This window comes from Hemitrygon akajei, chromosome 12 (assembly GCF_048418815.1).
Source record: "Hemitrygon akajei chromosome 12, sHemAka1.3, whole genome shotgun sequence".
NCBI classification, from domain to species: domain Eukaryota; kingdom Metazoa; phylum Chordata; class Chondrichthyes; order Myliobatiformes; family Dasyatidae; genus Hemitrygon; species Hemitrygon akajei.
Genome location: NC_133135.1, coordinates 47,636,568 through 47,660,467, shown reverse-complemented (window position 1 = coordinate 47,660,467; position 23,900 = coordinate 47,636,568). Strand labels below are relative to the sequence as shown.

At 40.9% G+C, this 23,900-nt stretch overlaps 1 protein-coding gene across 1 annotated transcript in view; it reads right to left on the bottom strand.

Annotated features, from left to right (window-relative positions):
• trabd2b (TraB domain containing 2B) overlaps positions 1-23,900 on the bottom strand; it is a 399,481-nt gene that overhangs the window by 19,490 nt on the left and 356,091 nt on the right. The window contains exon 6 of the mRNA XM_073063044.1: positions 416-685. Within this exon, the coding sequence (XP_072919145.1) occupies positions 416-685 (270 nt within the window). The remainder of the gene's footprint in view (positions 1-415; positions 686-23,900) is intronic.

Here is a 23,900-nt window from a genome sequence, read left to right as displayed (position 1 = left end):
ATCCATCCTATGGATACATGTTCCTAATGTACATGAGGACAGCTCATCACTACATTCTCAGGATGGGCACTAAAATGTTGCTCTTATCAGCCATTCCCCTACCCTGCAAATGCATCCTTTACAATTGTAGTTGAGTTCTTTCTTTGTATATTTAAGTAATTATCACACTACAGAAGATTTACAGCAAAGCAGGGCTCTGAGGGGAAAGCAAGCCAGTACAGGCAGTACAGACAATTGTACTGGTTAGAAGAAATGGCCAATGCTATCAATTCAGATAGTTTAAATCAGCAATGTTAGTTTAATGGTAAGGCATTTAGGTTACTTTCACCTTCAATGAAGATACAACTTAACCATTCTACATCATGACATCACCTTTTGAGTCATGTCGCAAAATTAAAATTTAACCAAAACCCACCTCTCTTCAATGCGAACCCACAGATCACTAAACTGCCGTTGCCTCTGCTGCTTCGGCAGCTTCTTCTGCCGCTTCTTTTGGCGGCCAAATTCTTCTAGTTGACTAAGGCTGTCGGGCATCAAGAGGTGTGGAGAAATGATGTCGTCATCCAAGTCAGCAGTTGGAGAGGAAAGGGAAGGAACCGGCAAGGAATTTTCTAATGATTCATCAGTGGAGGTAAAAGTAGCAGTTGGAAGTGATGAAGATGAGCCAGTGTTCTGTGTCCTTATCCTTTAGAAAGAAAAAAAGCAATTTAGTGAAGACATCAACACAGTTGGCTTGTACTGAATATCACCAATGACTTTATAGTACTTTATTAACTGCAGCTCATATGGCAGGAAATCAAAATTAGGTGACTACATTATACCTGCTGAAAAAGAGCTAAGTGTGATTAATATCACAAAAAAAATCTTTTGTGTGGTTTTCATTGGAAATTTGATGGCTATTATTTTTGCTGTGGAACTGACTGTAGTTCCAAATGCAGCTGCTGGAAGGAGACAAATGCCCAATTCATATTAGGTCTGAAGATTTTACTTGGACAATGGCACAACTTTAAAAGGATTAGCTAAAAGAGGGATCCAATTTGGAAGAATTAGCAGATTATGAGATGCTGTCCTTTTAATTTGAGTTTGGGGGTCTCTGCAACACTAGAGAAAGCGGGGGACAGGTTAGTGTAGAATTGTTAAAATTATATGGAACTCAATGACTGCTGTAAAGTGCAGATGCTCCATAAAGTGGTTGCCTAGTCTATGTTTGCTTTCATCACTGTGGAGGGGGCCACATCATGAGCACCGAATGCAGTACAACAGGTTGGAAGAGGTGCAGGTGAACATTTGCCTCATTGGAAGGACTGTTTAGGTCCCCAGATGGTACTGAGGGAGGAGGTTTAGGGACAAGTGTTACAGACAGACATACTTTATTGATCCCGAGGGAAATTGGGTTTCGTTACAGTCTAATTCTTTACATTAGAATATAAAACCATAAATAATTAAGTAATAATAAGTTAATCATACCAAGTGGTAATAAGTCCAGGACCAGCCTATTGGCTCAGGGTGTCTGACACTCCGAGGGAGGAGTTGTAAAGTTTGATGGCCACAGGTAGGAATGACTTCCTATGACGCTCAGTGTTACATCTCGGTGGAATGAGTCTCTGGCCGAATGTACTCCTGTGCCTAACCTAGGTGTGTCAAGGTAGTTGTGGAATATCTCAGTGAAAAGTTGTCTCCTGAGATGGAGACAGTGTCCTTCATAAAAGGGAAGAGAAGTATCAGAGATGTTCTTGGTGAATTTGAGGAAATTTGATGAAATTGATGAGCTCTGCAGGAGGCAGTGCTGATAGAATTTTTTGTATTGCAGAAAATGCGGAGCAGCTGCATGAGGTGATCCAAGGCAGTCCTTGCTAGGGCCCTTGTAAATGTCCATGGTTAGCTCTTGGGTTTGTAGAAAGTGGAATCAAAAGTGAGTAAAAATGTTAAATTTTATTCCAAATTAAAAAAAAAGTCAAGGGAAGGTGCTCACTATTCTATTTACAGACTATTCCTAGACTTAAATCCATAAGACATAGTAGCAGAATCAGGCAGTTTGGCCCATCGAATCTGCTCTGCCATTCAATCATTTTGTTATCCCTCCCAACCCATTCTTCTGCCTTTTTCCTATAACTGTTAATGTCCTTACTTATCACAACCTATCAATGGAACTTGACATAGGTACATGTAAATTAATGAATTTTGGGAATTTAAGCCAGACAGGACCATAAGTAGTGAATGGCAAAGCCCTGGAGAGTGTTCATGAACAGTGAGACCTTTGGCTTACAAGTGCATAGTGATGATATGGAGTGTGAAGTACGCATATAGTATGCTTGCCTTCATTGCCCTAAGAATTGGGAAACAGTCACAGCTGAATAAATAATTGATTAGGCCGCATTTCGAGTATTGTGTACCATGCTGTTGCTGCACTGCAGGGTGCTTTTGATTAAGCTACAGAGGACGCAGAAAAGGTTCACTGGACTGGAGAGTTTAGTTATAAGGAGGGACTGTGTTCGCTGGAGTGAAGGACAGACACTGAGGGATGATCTTACAGAGTGGTTACAAAATTATGAAAGGCATAGATGAGATAGATGTGTATAGTTTTATTTGTCCCAGGGTAGGGAAGCCTAAAACTAGCGGTCATGAGTTTAAGATGAGAGGGGAAAGATTAAAAAGGGATCTGAGGGGCATGTTTTTCACGGAGGGTGATAGGTATATGGAATGAACTGCCAGAAAAACTATAGAAGTTGGTACAATTACAACTAAGAGAAATGGTACATGGATAGGAAATGTTTAGCATAGATATCCATGACACAGATTATTTGGGTTAAAAGACTTGCTTCCATGCTTTAGAAATCTGTGAATCTAAAAAATGATGAGCCATTGGCTGATCTCGCAGGAATTATGCGATGAAACTTACTGAATGCTGCTGTTACTCTACAAATTAGATGGAAAACACTGGATTGCAAATATAATAAAGCCTAGAGTTCTGCGTGTTTTCTTGGTTGTAGTCAGGTGAGTTACCGTAGATTCTGGATTTTAAGCCGCTACTTTTTTCCCACATTTTGAACAGCTTTGAACTCTGCGGCCTTTAATACGGTGCGGCTAATACACGATTTTTTTCATGCCGCCAAAAACATTTTGCCTCGTAACAGTAGACCAATAAAATTGATGAGTAGTTCACAGAGGTCCAATGAAATTGTACGATAAATCAAGTGCACTTTCACAATTAAATTATTGTAAATCAGTCATTTGTACTCACCCTCATCAACATGGAAAACACTCAAAGAAAAGCATTGTGCTGCCTTTATGGCAGTTATTCAGTTTATAATATTTTCGCTTAGTAATTCATTTTCTAGTTAAAGTTAGAAGAGTTTTAACTATATTTGTTTTCTGTACTACATCGTGGGATGCTATGACGTCACACCCGGTTTTGCCGCGTCTTGTGGGAAAAATGCCGTTTGCGATAAACGGGACGGCGGGGGCGAGCGGCGGAGCGGCATTAGACCCGAGCGAAACGCTGCTTTTAAGTTAAAGGCGATCAATAACTTTTCCTGGTAGGCTGCAGTATATATATTTTTTTACCAGTCGTTAGGAGATATTGGAATGTTGTTCAGTAAAAAAGTATACGCAACGTATATTTAAAAGTAGCCGCGTTACAGGCACGGTTCGAAAAAAAGCATTTGCAATATGTATTTGTTTATGTTACCATATGGATTTAATTAAAAGTTAAAAAATCCTCACGTGTAATATCTTTCTGTGTAAATATCTCATATTACAACGTGGGACACCTGCGGCCGAAAATCCGGTGCGGCCTAAAATCCGGTGCGGCCTGTACAAGTAAAAAATTGATTTTCTTTCTAAAATTAGAGCCAGCAGCTTTTAATCAGGTGCGCTCTGTAGTCCGGAATCTACGGTATATATAACTCACACAGAAAACTAAAGATTTAGCTTCCCTGTTTATAGCTCCTGTCATTTAAAAAAGAAACATTTTTAAATGTGCTCAAATGAAAAATACTGAATATTTTACAAGAGTTTTAAAAAATGTTTAAGATGTAATTGCATTAAAGATATCATTAAATTTGAACATAACTTTGTGAAAGAACAGAAATAGAAAACAAAACTGATTAGCCATAAAATTCCTGCATCTGAATGAATGGATTTTGCTTCTCAAATATTATGTTGAGCTATTTTCTTTCAATATGCAGTTCTAAATCAGCATTCTTATGAACTATGTTATTTTCTCTAAGCACAGATTACTTAAATCATTCCACAAAAAGAAATTGCAAATCATTTTAAGGAAATCTGAGAACAACAAGAAGATTATATTGCTCTACTTATCTGATTCCAGTTGAAGACCTATGGTTATTTACACAGGCAGGCATGATTATTGAAAATCTTTGGAAGAAACTTAAGAATGTCCGTGCAAACGACTGGCTTTGGAGATAACAAGGCATATCTGCTGCCACTGCAAATTAATAGATCAGAGACTTTCATCTCATAGCAAAAGCTGAACTTTCTACATTTGGTTTTAATTCAAGTGACAGAACCTTTTTGTTTTTTTTAAATGTAGTTTTTGTGAAGAAATTGGATGGCAGCAGAAAACATCTGCTGAAATTATCATCTGAATTACATTTATCTGACCCAATGTAAGAGCTACACAAAATTTGTGCTCCCATCTCGGTATTAGGGCTGTGAGATACAGTCATTGCATTAGTGCGTATCTTCACAGTACAACTTCAGGAGTGGCTAATTCTGGCTGAATCTATGCGCTGACTGAAGCTATGCCTCCTCTTCATAAAAAAGAAGGGCATGTTGCTTCTGTCCTCTGGTAAAAAGACATACTAAAGGTTATCGACGCTTACAGTAAACTATTTCGGACTACGGAAGAGATGGACATTCTGACTTTGTTGTCCTGCTCCACCTGCCTTTTGGAAAAGCATTAGAGGAGAGTTGTACACGCAGGTTGTACGTTGCACAGCTTGCAGTTAAGTTGCATTGCAGGTTAGTCAGCGGTGAAGTATTGAGGACATGGAGACAAAGTTGAAAAAACTTATGATCTCTCCCTCATGGTCAAAATGAATGAACACTTCATCAAGTCTGTTTCTTAGTAGCTGCAAGACTAGCCTCACTCACTGGCCCACCCTCACTATTCACTTAACAACATCTGTCTGTCATTCATATATCAAACACTTAACACTGCTTCATGGTTTACACACTTGCAGCTATTCAACAAAAGCAGGCATATCACCAGACACATGCAAATATGTCTGTTCTATCCATACCTCAGATAAGTGTTGGGTGCCAGGTTGAGTGGATATTGTTTGTCTCCAAGCAACCAACCATTGGTCTGATAATGATAGATAGAGTTGCTTGCTCGACTTCACAGCTAACATGTTTTCCAGTTGCCTAGAGTAATCTGAAACCAGAAGCTTTCCAGCTCCATGGAACAACTACTCGAGCTGTTGACTTGATAGATTAAACCAGTAAAGGAAACTAGGATAATTCAGAGTTTTATAATTAAGTGTATAAGGGTTAAACAGTTGAGAAGCAAAAGAAAACTGTATGCAGTTTAGACCATTAATGAAAGGATGTTAAACCCTTAGAAGGTGCATTGTGTCAATTGACAGGATAATACGACAGATAATACAGAATTACACACAACATCCAGTAAAGAAAGAGCCCCAAAACGTCTTTGGTGGTGTTCAAACTTGCAGGGGTTTCCTGCCTTTCCATCCACCTTATTTTGCCTTCTTTGCATATTTTTCTAATCAGTCAACTATCATCTCCTTGTCTAATCTTGCAAGTCATGTTGGATATTTCAGTAACTTCCTGTGGTTGGGAAGTACAGATTCTAATTACTTGAGTGAAAAAAATCACTTCATTTCTCTATTGAATTTAACAATAATTAGCTAGTATTCATGAGTGTCAGCTTTACATTCTCCTACAAGAGGAAATATTCTCTCCACATGCATCCTGTCCAACTCCTTCTCTCGAGTCCCCTCCAGTACCTCTACATCACTAAAAGGAAAGCAATTAATTGTAATAATCTCAATTCTGCCACCTTTATGAATTACTTTGAAATTTATCCAGTACTTCCAACATCCACAACCAGAAAATTGTGCAATGCTCTACATAGAGCCCAAATGTGTTCATATACAGATTGAACACAGGTTCAGTATTTTCTTTAGTTTATAAGACCAGAAATATGCCTCATTAATTATTAATAACCTGTAACACTGTTTAAATGTTTGCTCACTCCATCCATATCACCTTGCTTCTGTACCCCTTTTTATTTCCAAAAGTACAGCTACTGAGGTAGTTATCTGTTGGGATTCATTTGCCATTTAAATGCCCTGACAAGTTCTCTAATGTTCTCAGGATCTGGGGTGCAGCTATCAGAAGGAACTTGACACACTGAATCTACTTCCACTGTAATCTAAGTGGATATTTAATCCAAAGATATTTTTGAAGATTATTATGTATTTTGCGAAGTAACAAGGAAACAAATGTCTGGGGAGATGTTGATAAGAGTCAACGTCATCATCGGTATCTACCGTGTCTGGATGACGTGGGAGATCATGACCTTGATTATTCTTGGCAAACTTTTCTACTGAAGTAGCTTGCCATTGGCTTCTTCTGGGCAGTGTCTTTACAAGATGGGTGACCCCGGCCATTATCAATACTCTTCAGAGATTGTTCATCTGGCGTCAGTGCTCGCATAACCAGGACTTGTGATGAGTATCAGCTGCTTATGACCATCCACCACTTGTTCCCATGGCTTCCTGTGACCCTGATCAGGGGCATAAGCAGATGATACATATTGACCTACAGGCTAGCGGAAGGATGGAGCATCTTACACCTCATTTGGTAGAGATGTATCGCCACCCTGCCACCCGTTACAGGAGTTAAGATTATGATGAAAGTGATTTGACAAATCATGAGTCATATTTAAAAAAACTTAAATGGGGGAAGAAGTAAGTAATTTATGTAAACATTATACTGTTCTCTGGAAGAAGTTTAAGGACTAGATCGCTTTACCGAGCACCTTTGCTCCATCCACCACAAAAGGCGGGCTTCCCTGGTGGCTGCCTGTTTAATTCTACTTCACATTCTCATTCCAACACATTGGCCCTTTGCCTCCTCTACTGCCATGATGTGGCCACTCCAGGTTGGAGGAGCAAAACCGCATTTTCCATCCGGGCACCTCCAGCTTGATGGCACGAACATGGACTTCTCTAACTTCTGGTAATTTCTCCCCACTCTCCCTCTTTTCTTGTTCCATTCCCCATTCTTGCTCCCTTCATATCCCTTCTCTTCTCACCTGCCCATCGCTCCCTCAGGTGCCTCTCCTCTTTTCCGTTCTCCCATAGTTCACTCTCCTATCAGATTCTTTCCTCTTCCACCTATCATGTTCCAGCTCCTCACTTCAGCCCTCTTTCCCACCCACTCACTTTCCCCCTCGCCCGTTTTCATCTACCGCTTCTTCCTCTCTCCCCACCATATTCTGGCTTATTCACTCTTCCGTACCAGTCCTGATGAAGGGTCCTGGCCCGAAAAGTCAAAATGTTTATTCCTCTCCAGAGGTCAAGTTCAAGTTCAGTTTATTGTTATTCAACCGTACACACGTATACTGCCAAGTGAAACACCGTACCTTCAGGCCAAGGTGCACAACACAGTTCATATAACTGGCACACATGACACACAAAGTAATATTACTACCAGTAAAGTAACAAATAATAAGGTGCATTTATGACACAACTTAAAAATTAAACAGTATAATGCTACTGGCGCTTCATGCATGATAAGACCTGGGTAGTGGCAGGGAGTTAATTTGTCTTATAGCCTGGAGGAAGAAGCTGTTTCCCATTCTAACAGCTCTTATCCTAATGCCATGATACCTCCTGCCTGATGGTAGGGGGGCCAGAGATTGTTGGATGGATGGCAGTGACAATGCTAAGGGCCCTGCGAGTGCAGTGTTCCTGATAAATTTCTCTGATGGGTGGAAGAGAGACCCTGAAGAGAGACCTCTCAGCATTCCTTGCAATACTTTTTAGGGACTTGCAGCTAGATGCCTTGCAATTCCCATGCCAGATGGCGATGCAGCTGATCAGGACACCCTTAAAGATTCTCCTGTATAAATTGGTTAGAATGATGGGGGGGTCGCAGGGAACTCACCTGCCTCAATTCTCCTCAGGAAATGGAGATTCTGCTGTGCTTTAATGACCCAGAGGTAGTGTTGAGGGAACAAGTGAGATTGGAGATTGTCTGTTATGTGCACTCTCAGAAACTGCTCCTAACTCTCTCCACAGGAGCCATGCACGTGCAATGAGGAGTGATCAACCTGCAGCTTCCTAAAGCCCACAGTCGTCTCTTTGGTCTTGTCCACATTAAGACTCAAGTTATTGTTTCTTGCAGCATTTTACCAGCCACTCTATCTCCTCCCTGTAATGCCTCGACATCATTGTTGATGAGGCCAACACCTGTTGTGACCTCAGCAAACTGGATGATTCAGTTTGAACCGGATCTAGCAGTGTAGTCAAGCGTCAGCAATGTGAACAGCAGCGGGCCGAGTATGCAGCCTGGGGAGCGCTGGTGCTCAGTGTGATAGAGCGAGATGATTTTGCCAACGCAGACTGTCCGTGGCCTTTCTGTCAAGAAGTCCAGGATCCTGTTGCAGAGAGAAGTGTTGAAACCCAATGAGGACAGTTCAACCATCAGCTTCTGAGGGATGAACATATTAAACACCAATTTGAAGTTGATAAACACATCCTGGTATATGAGGCACCACATTCCAGGTGGGACAGGATGGAGTGTAGTGCAGAAGCTATGGCATCATTAGCGGCTGTCTGACGTGCTGAGTCCCACCAGAATTTTGTGTATGTTGTTCTGGGATTATGAGATTAATTTTGTTCTGCTCCAGTTAAGATTTATCCAGACTGAATGGCCAGTCAACTTTTTTTGTCTTCATATTAAAGAACATTTCAAGTAATCTTTCATTTAAGCTGCAGAGTACTGAAATGATCCCAAATTCATCCTTTGTTTGCTCATTGACGTCAGGATCTGTATTGCTTTTGTCTCTGGTCAGAGGATGACCAGATCGGTGGTGGAGTTATGGGCTATTCCCTGGTTGCACCAGTGAGAGCTGGAATCTCTCGGCCTTTGTGTCAGCAGGCAACCTCTCTACATATCAGTCAGGGATCCACTCCGCCCGGGATTCTTGGTGCAACTAAAATGCTGAATGATGATAGACTCCTATGCTTCTTCAAACAGTGTAGTGGTTAGCACCCTCCTTGAGTATGGTTGTAGCCTGATAAAAGTATCACCTATTCTCAGTAAAAAAAATCAATACAAGACCATAAGATATAGGAGCAGAAGTAGGCCCTTCGGCCCATCGAGTCTGCTCCGCCATTCAATCATGGGCTGATCCAATTCTTCCAGTCATCCCCACTCCCCTGCCTTCTCCCCATACCCTTTGATGTCCTGGCTAATAAGTGAGCTTTTATTACAGTACTATGCCACTTTTATGTCACGGTAACCTCAAAAACATATTTTGTATTCAACTTGTAGAATAACTGTAAGCCCTTATATTTTGAAATTTCACGAATTATGACATAGAGCACATCAATGTGGCTGTGTAAACGTGATCAACAGCAACATCTTGCAGACAGTTCACAAAACTACTTCTTCAAAAATGATTCTACTACTAAGCTGCGTGCATTTGGAACCTGAGAGTTATATTCTGATGGTGTGTTTTTGGGCTGATTGAGTGGTTTGGCACTATGATGTCTCCGAGGGAGTTTGGTGAGTTTGGGAGTGGAGTGTGAGGCCTGAAGACGGGGCACAGGCCCATGATTGACTCTTCTCTCCGATTGAGGCGTAGAGCAAGAATGAAGTCGACGAGGACGAGAGCAGAGGATGGGCAGGTTTTCGGCACCAGCTGCCTGTGTTTGATCAGTCTTCTCACTCTCCCTGGCTGCTGTCAGAGGAATGTACAGGAGTTTTGGGTTCCAAGTCGCAAGGACTGATTGGTGAGGATCGTAGCTGTGGATTCATTATGGGGCACTTTGAAATTCAGGAGTCTCTGGATTCTGGTTATTCTTTCTTTTGCTGTTCTTGAGCAGCTTGATCAACGTGATCAGTGCGGACTGGGGAGCTTTGGTGAAGACTGGTTCTGCAGCCTGTAGTTGGTTAGGAGTGCAGTGCTAAAACTGGATACTTCTGGACTCCTAGTTTGAAGCATGATATCCTCATGTTGTTCGCTCACTTTTTGCTGTTTGCTCAACTTATTCTTTTTTCGTGGATTGAGTGATTGATGTTTTCTCTGAATGGGTTCTATGGTGTTTCTTTTTTTTTGTGTGTGGCTCTCTGTGAGAAGATGAATCTCAGGGTGGTATTCTGTATGCATTGATAATAAATGTACTTTGAGTCTTTGAATCTAGGATGAAAATGTGCCATTTACTGTATTGCAGAGAGCAGGTATTGTGGAGGAAGTACGTAAGAGAGCAGATTGAGTGGAGGAGGCTGCAGGATACAATAAAGTTAGTGGGTGGGGTGGCGGGTTGAGATGTGGGAGATGTGGGGTAGCTATGGGGTTGGAAGAAGATCATCGTACTATGGAAGATCTTGGGGTATGAGGAGAGAGGAGAAGAGGTAGAAGAGTGTGGAAGGTAATTGAGTACGGGGTGGACATAGGGAATGGTCTCTGTAAAGATGAACAGGTGGTGCTAAAGATGATTGGCTGGGGAGTTATGGTAAGGGCACTGGTTGAAAGGTGGTTTAATGCAGGAAAATAAAGGTGAGTGAAGAAATGGGATGCTAAGATGCACTACTTGGGAGATGCTGAGGATTAGGAATAATGAAGAATATTTAGAGGAAGAACCTACCTATAGGAGCCTAACTGTTTTGGACTCTGCAGTAGCAGCCCAGTTCTGATAAAGCCCTTCATGTCTAACAAGGCCTCAACCTTCCACCTACTAATTGCTTCAGTGTTACAGGCCCACGTTTTTTCGCAAGTCTTGTTTCTGAGTTAGAATTGCTAATATGGTACCAAAATCTGATTTGCAGTTGGTTAGAAATCAACAGAGACCGCTTTCTTTGAGGTCAGCGATGATATGTCTCCCCACTGACTGCAAGATCCAAGTCAATAGAAGTCCAGTAAATAGTTATACAGCTGTGGTATCTGAGGTTCCACTGAAACCATTTTCAAACATTGGTGATCCTTAATCTCTGACACAGGAAGGGAAGGACAATGGTAAATAAAAAATATTGAGTGCTGGTAAGCTTAAGAAGCCAAACTTCTGCAATTTGGTTCTGGATTTCTACTACTCCTCCAAATGTTTGGAACAAGCCCCAGGTGTGCAATTGTATCGCCTGTATCATTAAAGTATAATTTGTCTGGGAAGGAATCAAAAACAAATCAATCATTCACAAAAGAAGAAAGCAAGTAATTTGTCCACGGAAGTGGAAAATAGTAGCAGTGCAAAAGTCCACTTAGTTATAATGAAAGGAGTTAGACATTCTGTGCCAAGAAACAAGCCTGAAATACTCAAACTACTTCATTGCATTAACTTTCAAACATTATAAATGCTGACAGACTGAGTTGAGCATTCTTCATATATTAATTTAATTTTCCAGTTTTGCATTATTTTATCTCAACTTTAAAGGGGGGATTTTAACCGTGTCTACCTGTTATTATCCTGCTCCCTTCAATTTTAATCCTTTGCCAAAGAGATAATGGTCCTTTATTAAAGGTGTAAATTAGCTGCTGGTGACACAATTGAGCCCGAGCAACCTTTCAAATTTAAGCAGGAATTCCTGCCAACTCTAGAAAGTAACAGTCTAAACCCTCCCATTTACAATCATTTCCATTCCTTGTGAAGCTGTGATTCACCAGCAATATTTACAGCCTTTTGAGCAGAGATTCTTCTGTGCTTGGACCCTTCTTAAATCCACTCTTTTGGCTTACCTGAGGTCAGATAACTTTCCTGAAGACATGTAAGCCTAACATCAGTGGTAGGGAAGATTATTGGAAAATTTGTGGGAAAGGGTTATTGATCACTGAGAAGGGCAGAGACTTAACAGAGACAGCTAACTTGGTTTTATCAAGGAGAGACCCTGTCTTATCAATTTGTTGAATTCTTTGAAAAGATAGCAATGTGTATCGATGAAAATGGGGGAGTAGTTGTGGTTTGTGTGAATTTTTGTAGGGCCATCGACAAGACCCCAGGTGGGAGTGTGCTTCTAATGGTTAAGATGCATGGGATCCAGGGCAAATTGATTAACTGGATCCAAAACTGGCTTGGAAATAGGAGACAAAGGTGATTGTAGACAGTTGGCTTCGCAATTGTGTACCTATGACTGCTGTGTTTCAAAACAATCAGTGCTGGAACCTTTGCTGTTTGCAATATATGTGAACATCCTGGGTTGGAGGTATGATCAATAAGATCATGGATGACATTAAGATTAATAGGCTTGATAGTGTGCAAGGTAGTTGTAAATGGTATTAAGATATCAATCTGGTAGTGGAAAAGGTCAGATAGAATTTAAAGAAGACAAATGTGAGGTGATGTATTTGAAAGCTCTAATTAGCCAGGACATACTGTATAAATGGTAGGCTCTTAGGCATTACTGAGAAATAAGGGGATCTTGGAGTAGATCCTTGAAAGTAGCAACACAGGTAGATAATGTTGTTGGAGAAGCATGAGGGATACTGGTCTTCATTAGTCAAGGCATAATATTCAGATATAGGAAGGTTATACTTCAACATTAAAACATTGGTCAGACCTCAGCTGGAGTATTTTGTGCAGTTCTCTTCAATAGAAAGAGGTGCAAAGGAAAAGGGAGATTGATCAGGATATTGCCTAGGATGTAGTAGTTCAGTTAAGAGAATAGACAGGAGAAGCTTGATCTGTCCTCGCTGGAATGGAGAAGGATTGTGTAAGTAAGTTATCTCTCAAGTCTCTTTTAAAACTCTCCCCGCTTACTTAGTATCTGTACCCTCTAGGTTTGGACTCCACAACCCGAGGGAAATGATTATGATTGTCCACTATCTCCATACTCATGATTTTATAAATCTCAATGAGGTCACCCCTTATTCTCCTGCACTCCAGGTAACCAAGATCCAACATAGCCAACCTTTCTCTATAACTAAGACCCTCTAGTCAAGACAGTGTTGTTGTAAATCTTTCCTGCACCCTCTCCAGCTTGACAATGTCTTTGCTATAACAGAGTGACAAAATCTGTACACAATACTTCAAGTGTGGCCTCAGCAATGAATTTTATAACTGCAACAAAATGTCTCTATTCCTAAACTTGATGCCCTGAGTGATGACAGCCAGCACACTAAATACCTTCCTCACTACCTTGTCAACTTGGGCAGCTGTTTTCAGTGAACTGTGCACTTGTACTCCCAGGAACCTCTGTTCCACGGCCTCATTTCTGCCCTGCCATTCACTGTACAAATCCTTCATTGGTTTGACTGCCTGAAATGCATTACCTCACACTTATCCAAGTAGAAATCCCTTTGCCAATCCTCAGCCCAACTTCCTAACCGATCAAGATCTTTTTGTAATTCATTGCAAACTGCTTCACTATGAACAAGAACCTCTAATTTAGTTTCATCAACAAACTTGCTAATCGTGCCATCTACATTCACATCCATATAATTTACATAAATAATGAAACTGGCCACTTGGGGCAACTCACTAGTCACAGGCTTCTAGCTGGATAATTGAACTCAACCATTACTCTCTGTTTCCTACCATTGAGCAAATTCTGAATCCACCTTGCTAGCTTCCCCAAATCCCATGTGACCTAATCTTCCAGATCAACCTGCCATGAGGGACCTTGTCATAGGCCTTATTAAAGTCCATATTGACAATATACACCATTCTATCTTTGTTTATATCCCCTTAGTTACCTCTTCAAAAAAAAAAATCCAGAAGTTTTGTCAGACATGACCTTCCGTGGTGGTGGATATTTTCCCTCAGAATTCACAGCAGTAGCTTCCCTACAACTGAAGTCAGTTTCATTGGCCTATCCTTGTTTCCTTTCTTGAACGATGGAACAATTTTAGCTTCCCTCCAAGCTTTTGGATCTTGGCCAATGGTTAAAGGTAAAGCCGATATCTCTGCAAAGGTCTCTACAACTCTTCCCTGATGTCTCATAAGGTCTGGGGATGTACTTGGTCAGGCTCTGGGAACACGTCCAGGTTAATAAGCTTCAAGGTTGCAAGTACCTCTTTCTTCATAACGTGCATATGACCCAAGATGTCACAACATCACCCTCACATTTTGGCATCCATGATATTCTCCTTCACAAACATCAGCAGGAGATGGCTGACTTTAAAAATATCAGCCATCTCCTTCAACTCCATGCATCGGCAGCCCTGATGGTCTTTAAGAAAATCTTTCCCTTGTCATCCTTTTACTGTTAATATAATTGAAAAACCTCTTGGGATTATCTTTAACCCTGTCTGCCAGATCCATCTGATTTTTCTCTTAATCCTGCTGTTATTTTTTTTATATTCATTAAGAGAGTCGTTCTTCTTTCTCCTGGTGATCATCCATCTATCTGAAGCCTGTCCCTTGAATGTGACCACTTCAGTAAGTCTCATTTTTGCAGCCATTAGTTTTACGGATGATCTAGATGACCCCCAGATCTAGCCCATGAGGAACTTTACCCAGTTTAAAATTTTGCCCTTAATATAGTTATAAAATAACTTCAGATTTACTTTAATCAGGTCCACTAGTGATATTCCTTGACCTCTCTGCCTTCCCGATTTCTTGTACCAGGACTCATGTATTAATGAGATAGAGTGGGCATGGTCACAAAGTTGAAACTGGTCAGAAAGTTTGCTAGTGCTTATCTCCCTGGTTTACACATGATGATCTGTCATTAGATACAAGACCTGATCTGAAAAATCAAATATTGCCTTGTATAATACGATTTAGCCAGAAATGAACTTTCTAAAGAATTTACACTTTAGTCATAGATTTGCCACATTTCCAAAAAGAATATAAGGATAAATGTTACTGGGTGTGATTTCCTTCCAGAACATCAAGATTAAATTGCATACCACTGCTGAAATGCAACAGTTCCTTTGCCAGTGAATCAACATACACCTCACAAAACAAACCCATGCTGATTTTATGGTATTGAACCCCTGAACCAAGTCCCACCTGTTAGTGTGTGCAGGCTGCAGACAATGGAAAGCTTACTGACAGATTTTATCCTGCAGCACAATTAACTGGGGATTGCAAAATCCAAATGAGAGAACGGTTTTAAAGGATACTATCAGTACAGCATAAAAGAGGAAATTATTTAGTTGTTTGTACGGCCATGTCAGAAATAAATGAGCATATTTGATGCTGAGCAGATGGAGTCCTTACTGTGGGAGTTACACCAAAAGATATAGATCAATGTTCCCTCTAAGGTGTGTGCATACACATCTTTTACTACTGGTGCACAAAGGAATTTAAACTGCGCATAAAAGGTTGTTACCCTCTACCTCATTGGCATGTTAAGTATATTTCACAATTGTACACAATCATATTTCCATTTCCCATTTCTGATGCAGACAGTGTTGACAACGTGGAATTTGCAATCATATTTCTGCTGATTTTTGAACTGGATTATTTATATTGTTTAATTGAAGAAATTATTGATTCACTATGACCAATGAAGTAAATGGCGTGAAGCGCAAAAGAACTGCTAGTTCATTTAAAGCAGAAGGGCTTTAACAGTTGAAACTGCTACACTGGTCAGGAACGTGCAGCTATGAAAAATATTGATGTACACTACAGAAACTGGTGATACCTGCGTGCCTGTGTGCATGTGTTGTCATCACTGGGCAAAAATTGCACAGCACAAGAGTTTTGCACTCATTGGCCATTACAATTTAGAGGGAACATTGACCCAGATCCTTCCATTCTGGCTGCAAGAATAGAAAAACTTTGCTAATATCAAAAAGAAAACAATGTCAGCTTAAATTTTACTCATATTTCTTGTTGGGGAGACATCAGCCAAGGTCAGCCCTTAGCTCAGAATGGCTGGACTCCAGGGGACTAGAAAATCCCCCATAAAGCTCTTTTCTTTCAAGAAAATGCAAACTCTAAGCAGGTCCTGAAGTTCATGAACTAAAATCAACATTCCCAGGCAGAAGACCAGATCAGAGACATTCAGCTCTGGTGACCAAGAAAACTACAAAAGGTCCAGATACAATCTTTGGAAAGCCTTCTCACTGAAGAGGCAATTCTGGACTAACTTGAAACAGTGAAGGATGCTTGACAGCTGTGGCAGAGTTTGAATACTATTGCCTCTTACAAGGTGAAATAAATGACATAGGTGGCAACCGGGCTTCAGTCCCAGATGAGATCAATGCCTTCTATGCTTGCTTTGACCATCAAAACATGGAGAAACCATCATGAACTCCCACAGTTCCTGAGAACCCTGTGATTTCAGTTGCCGAGGCCAACGTGAAAGTGTCCTTCAGGAAGGTGAACCTATGGAAAGCATGCAGCCCAAATGGGGTATATGGCTGAGTTCTAAAGACCTGTGCTAATCAACTAGCTGGAGTATTTACTGATATCTTTAACCTTTCACTTCAGTAGTCTGAGGTACCCAGCTGCTTCAATTACACCCATGCTTGAGAAGAAAAGACCGTACTCTTTTCCATAGATGGTTCCTGGCCTACTGAGTTCCTCCAGCAGTTTGTGTGTGTTGCTTGGATTTCCACATCTGCAGATGTTCTCTTCTTGGTAACCTGCCTTAATGACTATTGTTCAATGTGATGAAGTGCTTTGAGATGTCGGTGATGAAATATATCAACTTCCCCCTGAGAAATTATTTGCATACGCACCACTTTGCCTACCAGCAGACAGCAGATTGGCTCTTCACTCAACATATGGGCAGCAAAGATGCATGCATCAGGATACTATATATCAACTGCAGCTTGGCATTCAATACTATCATCCCCTCAAAACCAAGCATTAAGCTTCAGGACCTTGGTCTCCATTCCCCTTTATGGAACTGGGCCCTCTGTTTCCTCACTTGCAGTATGTTTAGATTGGCAACAACATCTCGCTCAATGTCAGCAAGACAAGGGGCTGATTATTGACTTCAACAGGAGGAAACCGAAGGTCTGTGAGCCAGTCCTCGCTGGGGGAATCAGAGGTGGAGAGGGTCAGCAACTTTAAGCTCCTGGGTGTTATCATTTCAGAGGACCTGTCCTAGGCCAGTACAAAAGTGCCATTATGAAGAAAGCACAGCAACGCTTCCAATTTCTTAGAAGTTTGAGAAAGTTCAGCAAGTCATCCAAATCTTTGACAAACTTCTATAGATGTGTGGTGGAGAGTATATTGACTGTCTACATCATAGTCTGGTATGGAAACACCAATGCTCTTGAATATAATATCCTATAAAAATTAGTAGATATGGCCCAGTCCATCACATGTAACGCCCTTCCCACCATTTAGCACATCTGCACAGAGCGCTGTCACAGAAAAGCAGCGCCCATCATCAAGGACCCCCACCACCCTGGCCATGCTCTCTTCTCACTGTTGTCATGAGGAAGAAGGTACAGGAACCTCAGGACTCACACCGGCAGGTTCAGGAACAGTTGTTACCCTACAATCACACTCATTTTTAAGGACTCTTCATCTCATGTTCTCAATATTTATTGCTTATTTATTCATTAATGTTATTTCTTTATTCTTTTCTATTTAAACTTTTTTTTTGTCTTTTGCACATTAGTTATTAGTCTGCCCTGTTGGGTATGGTCTTTCATTGATTCTATTGTGATTCTTAAATTTACTGAGTATGCTTGCAAGAAAATGAAATTCAAGATTGTATATGATGATATACATGTACTTTGATAAGACCATAAGACAAAGGAGCAGAATTAGGCCATTTGGCCCATCAGGTCTGCTCCGCTATTTCATCGTGGCTGATCCAATTTTTCTCAGTTGCAATCTCCTGCCTTCTCCTGAAATAAATTTACTTTTTTTTTTGAAAATGATTAGAGGGTTGCCATGCAAACATTGTCTTACTGCTGCCTTATTGCTTAATCAGCTGCCTGAAGTGCAGAGCCTGATGCTCCAAACCATGACCATGTAATATAAGGCACCATATTTGGTCATGGGGCCTTATGCAATAAATCAGAACACTCAGGCTTCTGATAGTCTAGACCTCAAAATTTAATACCTATATAGAGGGAGCATATTATCCCAATGCACATAGATTTTTAACAAAAAATATTAGATTCAGATCTTACAATGACTGCTATGGTAAATGTGCTACCTAAAATAGAACTGAGTCTTTAACAGCATGATGGAGCAGACTCAATGGGCTGAATGCCCTAATTTTGCTCCTATGTCTTATGGTATTATGATCTTTTAACTTAACTATCTCAATGGGAACTAAAATCAGCCTAAGTCTTGCTTTTGACTATTATCCTATGAAGTCTCCTGGAAAGTCATACAAATGCTGGTTGATATGGAAGTGCACACATGTGGTTACCTGGTCTCTTCTGATATACAACCAAATGGATGGTTGGTGCTTTCTAGGCTCAGTAACATGGAGTTTCCTTTGGGATAAGAAACTGAAGACAGCCAAGAATGGGGAATGCCAAAATGAGCCAGCATCTATTCCAGAGAATAAGGGGCAGGCATCAAACTCGGGCAGAGGTGGGATGGGGAATTAATGTAAAAGAGGTAGGCTCCTATGTCTTGAAATGTTAAGTCCAAATACAGTAAGGCATGGGTTCCTTTAAAGAAATTCAATGCAGTTTGACATGGGTCAATTGGGATTCAGTGTGCAGATCCAGCTCTCATCACTTTGTTTGACACAATTGGTCTAAGTAATAAAACTGCTGGGCTTGTATCCATAATAAACATATAGAGGCATGCATCAGGAGTTTTTACGTTTTATCAGAGACTTACTTCCAAAGGTCAGTAAACCTATACCAGCCATTACAAGTATCCAAATTCTGGGATGAGACCAAACACAACAAAGTTTTAAAGACTTCCCTGCCTCAGCGCCCATTCTTGTAAATGCACACCTTTGACGCATTACTGCTGTTCAATTTTCTATTTTGAACTTTCTGAAAGTTCTGCAAAAAATGGCTTGGTTACACAAAGGATATCCTTTGTTTCCTTCAACATTAGGAGTTTTTCTTTCTTTGTATCTGTAACCCAATACTAATCACTTGCAGGCCATATTAGGAGTAGATAGAATCTAGAAGTTAATGACCATATGGCAGATTTTAATGTTGAGCAGTACTGGAATATAGGCTACAGTTGTCTGTTCATATCGAAACCCTATTGAAAGAGAAATCTCTTATATCATTCCCTGGTTTCCCATTCCTCCTTACATGTCCCTTCCAGTCCGCAGATGCTTTTCTCTGAGGTGCAACATCCATCCCTACTCTTCCCTCACCATCATTCAGGGACCTAATCAACCCTTCTAGATGAAACAGAGATTCACATGCATTGCTGCCAACCTTGTCTATTGCATTTGGTGTTCTCCATATGGTCTCCACTACATCAATGAAACCTAGTACACACGAGTCGAGCACCTGTGCTCTGCCCACAATGGTCACCTCAAGCCTCTGGTTGCAAGGCATTTTAATTCCCGTCCCCATTCCCACACCGATCTTTCTGTCCTCACTTCTTCCATGACCAGGGTGAAGCCAAACTGACGAGGACGGCAGCACCTCATAGTCTGCAATCCAAGGGCATGAACACGGAGTTTTCCAATTTCAGGCAACCTGCAGCCCTTCTGTTCCATTTTCTCTTCTTCTGATCCACCCAGGGCCTCTCACACATAATTACTTTGACTAGTTCCCTCTCCCCAGCAGCCCTGTAATGCAGTTTCTTTCCCCTCTCCCACATAGTTCCATCTGCCTATCACTCAATCCATTGGGCCTCCTATCCATTCCCCCTACTATCCCTTCCTTATCTGGTTCCACTCATCATCTTTCTTCCTCATTAGATTCCTTAATCTACACCCTTTTAATGCCGCCACATCATCTCCCAATCTCTCTCACTTCCTCCATCCTTTTTTCTCCTCACATGACTCCATCTGCCCATCCTGACCTGAATCCACCCATTGCTTGCCAGCCCCTGCGTCGCACCCGCCCCCTCACCTCTTTATTATGGCTATCTCCACTTCACATACTTAGTCCTGATGCAGGGTCTCAACCCAAAACACTGACTGTCCCTTTGCATCCACAAATGCTGTCGGACCTGCTGAGTTCCTCCAGCAACTTGTTTTTTGCTGCAGATTCCAGCATCTGCAATCTTTTGTGTATGCAAGTAACAGCTCTTTCCTACTCTCCGCCACTGACAAATTAAATCAATCTCCATTTCTGTGCTGAATATGATCACAAGCTTAGTACCTTTTGATTTGTCTGATTAGCACCTCCTGATATTGTCAGATAATAAGCCCAGAATTGACCCATGCTCAACTCCAGGTGTACTGGCTGATGCCAACTAAGATATCAATTGAGATATGACAATCAGTATAGACCAAGGTTGGAGATTTTTAGTTACTATTTCTGTCCACTGTTCAGTGAAAAGCAGATGTTTGATGAGTGAAAGATCAGATATGGTTTGCAGAGTCCGGCATTCCTTTGACTAAGCTTGAAGAATCAACAAGGTCTGGGCAGGTGAGTGCTGCCTGCACTGGACTACCAAACGATGCCTTCAGGAGGAATTAGATTGGAAAATTATTTATAATAGTTTTGCAATATTATATCTCACTTAACAATTTTTAAAATTGCTATTAACATTCTGGTAGCTGAAATGAAATTGCTAACTTAGAGTACCTCGAAATAATTTGTACCTAATGGTATTAATGGTCATAAATAATCATGTTGTTTAATCAAACTATACTGTGAGATAATTGTTCCACAGAACTTGTATATATTAGAAAGCAAAAGCACAATATTGGCTTGTTCATCCTTATTTAAAGCATAGAGAGATAATACAATTTGGTGTGGCGTAGAATGCCACCCCTAATTTGGTGGTCCTGATGCACTCTGAAAATATGTGCGCTCTGGATCCCTTGTAGCTCACCTCTCAGCCCCATTCCACTAGAGGCACAAACCTGAGTTATTTGAATTTCCTATTATAAAATTTCTGCTAATCGCACCTCAGCCACATCCCAAAGCAAATGTTTCTTCCTTTCACACAATGAGCCAAAGAGAAAAAAACAAAGGAACAGACATACAAGGAGTGAAAAGTTAAAAGCTTCCCTCTTCCAGTGTTTTGACTCCCTGCTTTTTTTTACTCTTGAGTTTGTGCAATGCCAGTGAAGATTTTTTAGAATACATGTACAAGCAATAGATTTGATCCAAACTGTTTTAGGCTTTGTGCCAAAGCTGAACTGGTTCGGCATAAATCTTAAGTTATTAACTCAGAGTCAAAACCAAGAGAGATTCCCACCTCCAGGGAGTCTGACTTAATTTTGCTCTTATGTCAGCTCAGGTCATGACTCCAGTTTAAGGATATGCTTACACTGTAACTAATGTGAAGCAAATCCACTTCCTGATTCTACAGCTGTAATGTAAATTATATTTACTTTCAGATAAGCAATTATTTAAAACAATATAACAATTATTTTACTTCCACTTAATTATTCAGTTCTCCCGGTTTGATTTCATTGTGACTTTGAACAGCTATGCCTTTTGATGTTTTTTTCCGCTAGCAACAAACTTCAATGGACTTTAGCTTATGTTTGCAGATTTTTTTGACAGTTTTCTCTATCATCCATATCTGCCTCCAGAGTAAAATTTCACAGTGGTTGCATCAGGTTCTGAAGAAGGGTCTTAGCACAAAACACTGACATTTCATTTGCTCCCATAGATGCAGCCTGACCTGCGGAGTTCCTCCAGAATTTAGTGTGTGCTGCTCAAGATATCCAGTATCTGCAGAATCTCTTGTAACATCATCCAGGTGTTGTTTTCCCTCTGCAGGCAATTTAACCAGTGAAAACTTTAAACCCATAATGTAGAATGACCTCTATACATCCACAACCCCAACACAGAATTCAGAAGCAGGAACTTGGCTGAGTGTCTCTGTGTCTGATGCAGAGAGTTGGAATTGGCAGCAGTACATGAGGATTGGACTCTGGGCAATCTTGATTTAAATGATTTTGTTATTCACTTTAATTCTCAACAGGTTACCAAAAACAAATTTGTTCATTATTCTCAGGAGTAATTTGATATTCTTGTGTGATTACCAAAACAGATTTTACTTGAGAATGGCGCATTATGTTACAAGTACCCCTGTTTATTTTTGTAAACACTATCGACTCAGAACTATCTGTGCTCTACTGGCCAAAGGCTTGTCCCTTAAGTTACTCCACTGTTGGCCCTGGTATCTTAATCTACAAAACATGACAGGGATCAGTTAGCATAATGGTCAGGCTGAATTGTTCTCCGATCTTGGCAATCCATTTGCAAACATTTCATCACCACCACTGACGACGTCTCCTCGTATGGTGATGGAACGTTTGCAAATGGATTGCCAAGGCCGGACAACTCAACCCAAACACCAACCACCCGAGCTACACATTTTCTAAGTTATTTCCAGTTAACATAATGCTATTACAGCACCAGTGATCACTAATTGGGGTTGAATTCCAGCTGTTGCCTGTACGGAGTGTGTACTATTCTCTCTGTAACCGCATGGGTTTCCTTCTGTAGTCCAAAGACATTTAGGGTTAGTGAATTGCAGGCATGAAATGTTGGTACCAGAAGCATAGCAACCATTGTGGGCTGCCCAGCACAATTTGACGACACATTTCACTGTATGTTTCGATGTACATATGACAAATAAACCTAATCTTAATCCTAAAATCCCTTAAGGTTGTTATAGACGGGGGTGGTAATAAAGACAAGCTCTCACTACCAATTAAATGCTCCCAGTGGCGTGCGCCTAAAATAGCTTCTGACAACCAAGTCCAGCTCCTGGCCTTCACGTGTGGCTTAGCTACTAAGTCCTGTGGAACTGTTTCGACTGACAGGAGAAGGGGCAAAGGCAGGTTACTGGTGCCTTAAAAGCAATCATTTTGGGCAGATGGTGTTCATCAGATGTGCTTGGCAGCTCGTTCAGGAGAGGGAAAACACTGATCTCAAACCTCCGCTGCTTTGCAGCTATACCCACTCAGGAGCAAACCCCAAGTGAAAAATCCAGAGATAGAGTCCCTAGAACAGTCCTAGATTGAGTTCAATGTCAACTGGCAACTCCTGCAGCGCTGCTGGTACCAAACTGTATCTGTCTCTGCCGTTCCTTTGGATTCGTCAGATGCGTGGAGAGGGGAAGCTTGCTTCATGGACAACAGCTTGCTCTCCATATCGTACTGTCCAGGCATCCTATCTAGACAGATAGGATGCAATGTCCATGGTCAACTCTGACCAATAGAAGCCCTCATCTTACCTCACCTCAATCTTAAATCCCTATAAATTGCAATTCCAAAACTGCCCAGTCCTGATGAAGGGTCTCGGTCCAAAATATTGACTGTACTTTTTCCATAGATGCTGCCTGGCCTGCTGAGTTCCTCCAGCATTTTGTGTGTGTTGCTTGGATTTCCGGCATCTGCAGATTTTCTTTTGTTGGTGATTAGAATTCTAAAACTTGCTGCTTCCTTTACTAATTTTTCTAAAACCTAACTCTTTAGTCGTCTATCTTTGTATGTGGCTTAGTATAATTCTTTAATTGGATATTGCTCCCAAGAAGTGCCTTGGTTATTTTGCTTTACATGGATTAAATTATTGGTAGACAGTTGCTTTACAATAACAGTCATTTTTAAATAAGTGCTCTATTAATTGTTTATTGTAATAGGTGTAACTAGGTGTGAGGTAATGCAGCATGAAAATGTGTCTTATGACCTTTTCATAAGTGTGTCTCCTTGAAATA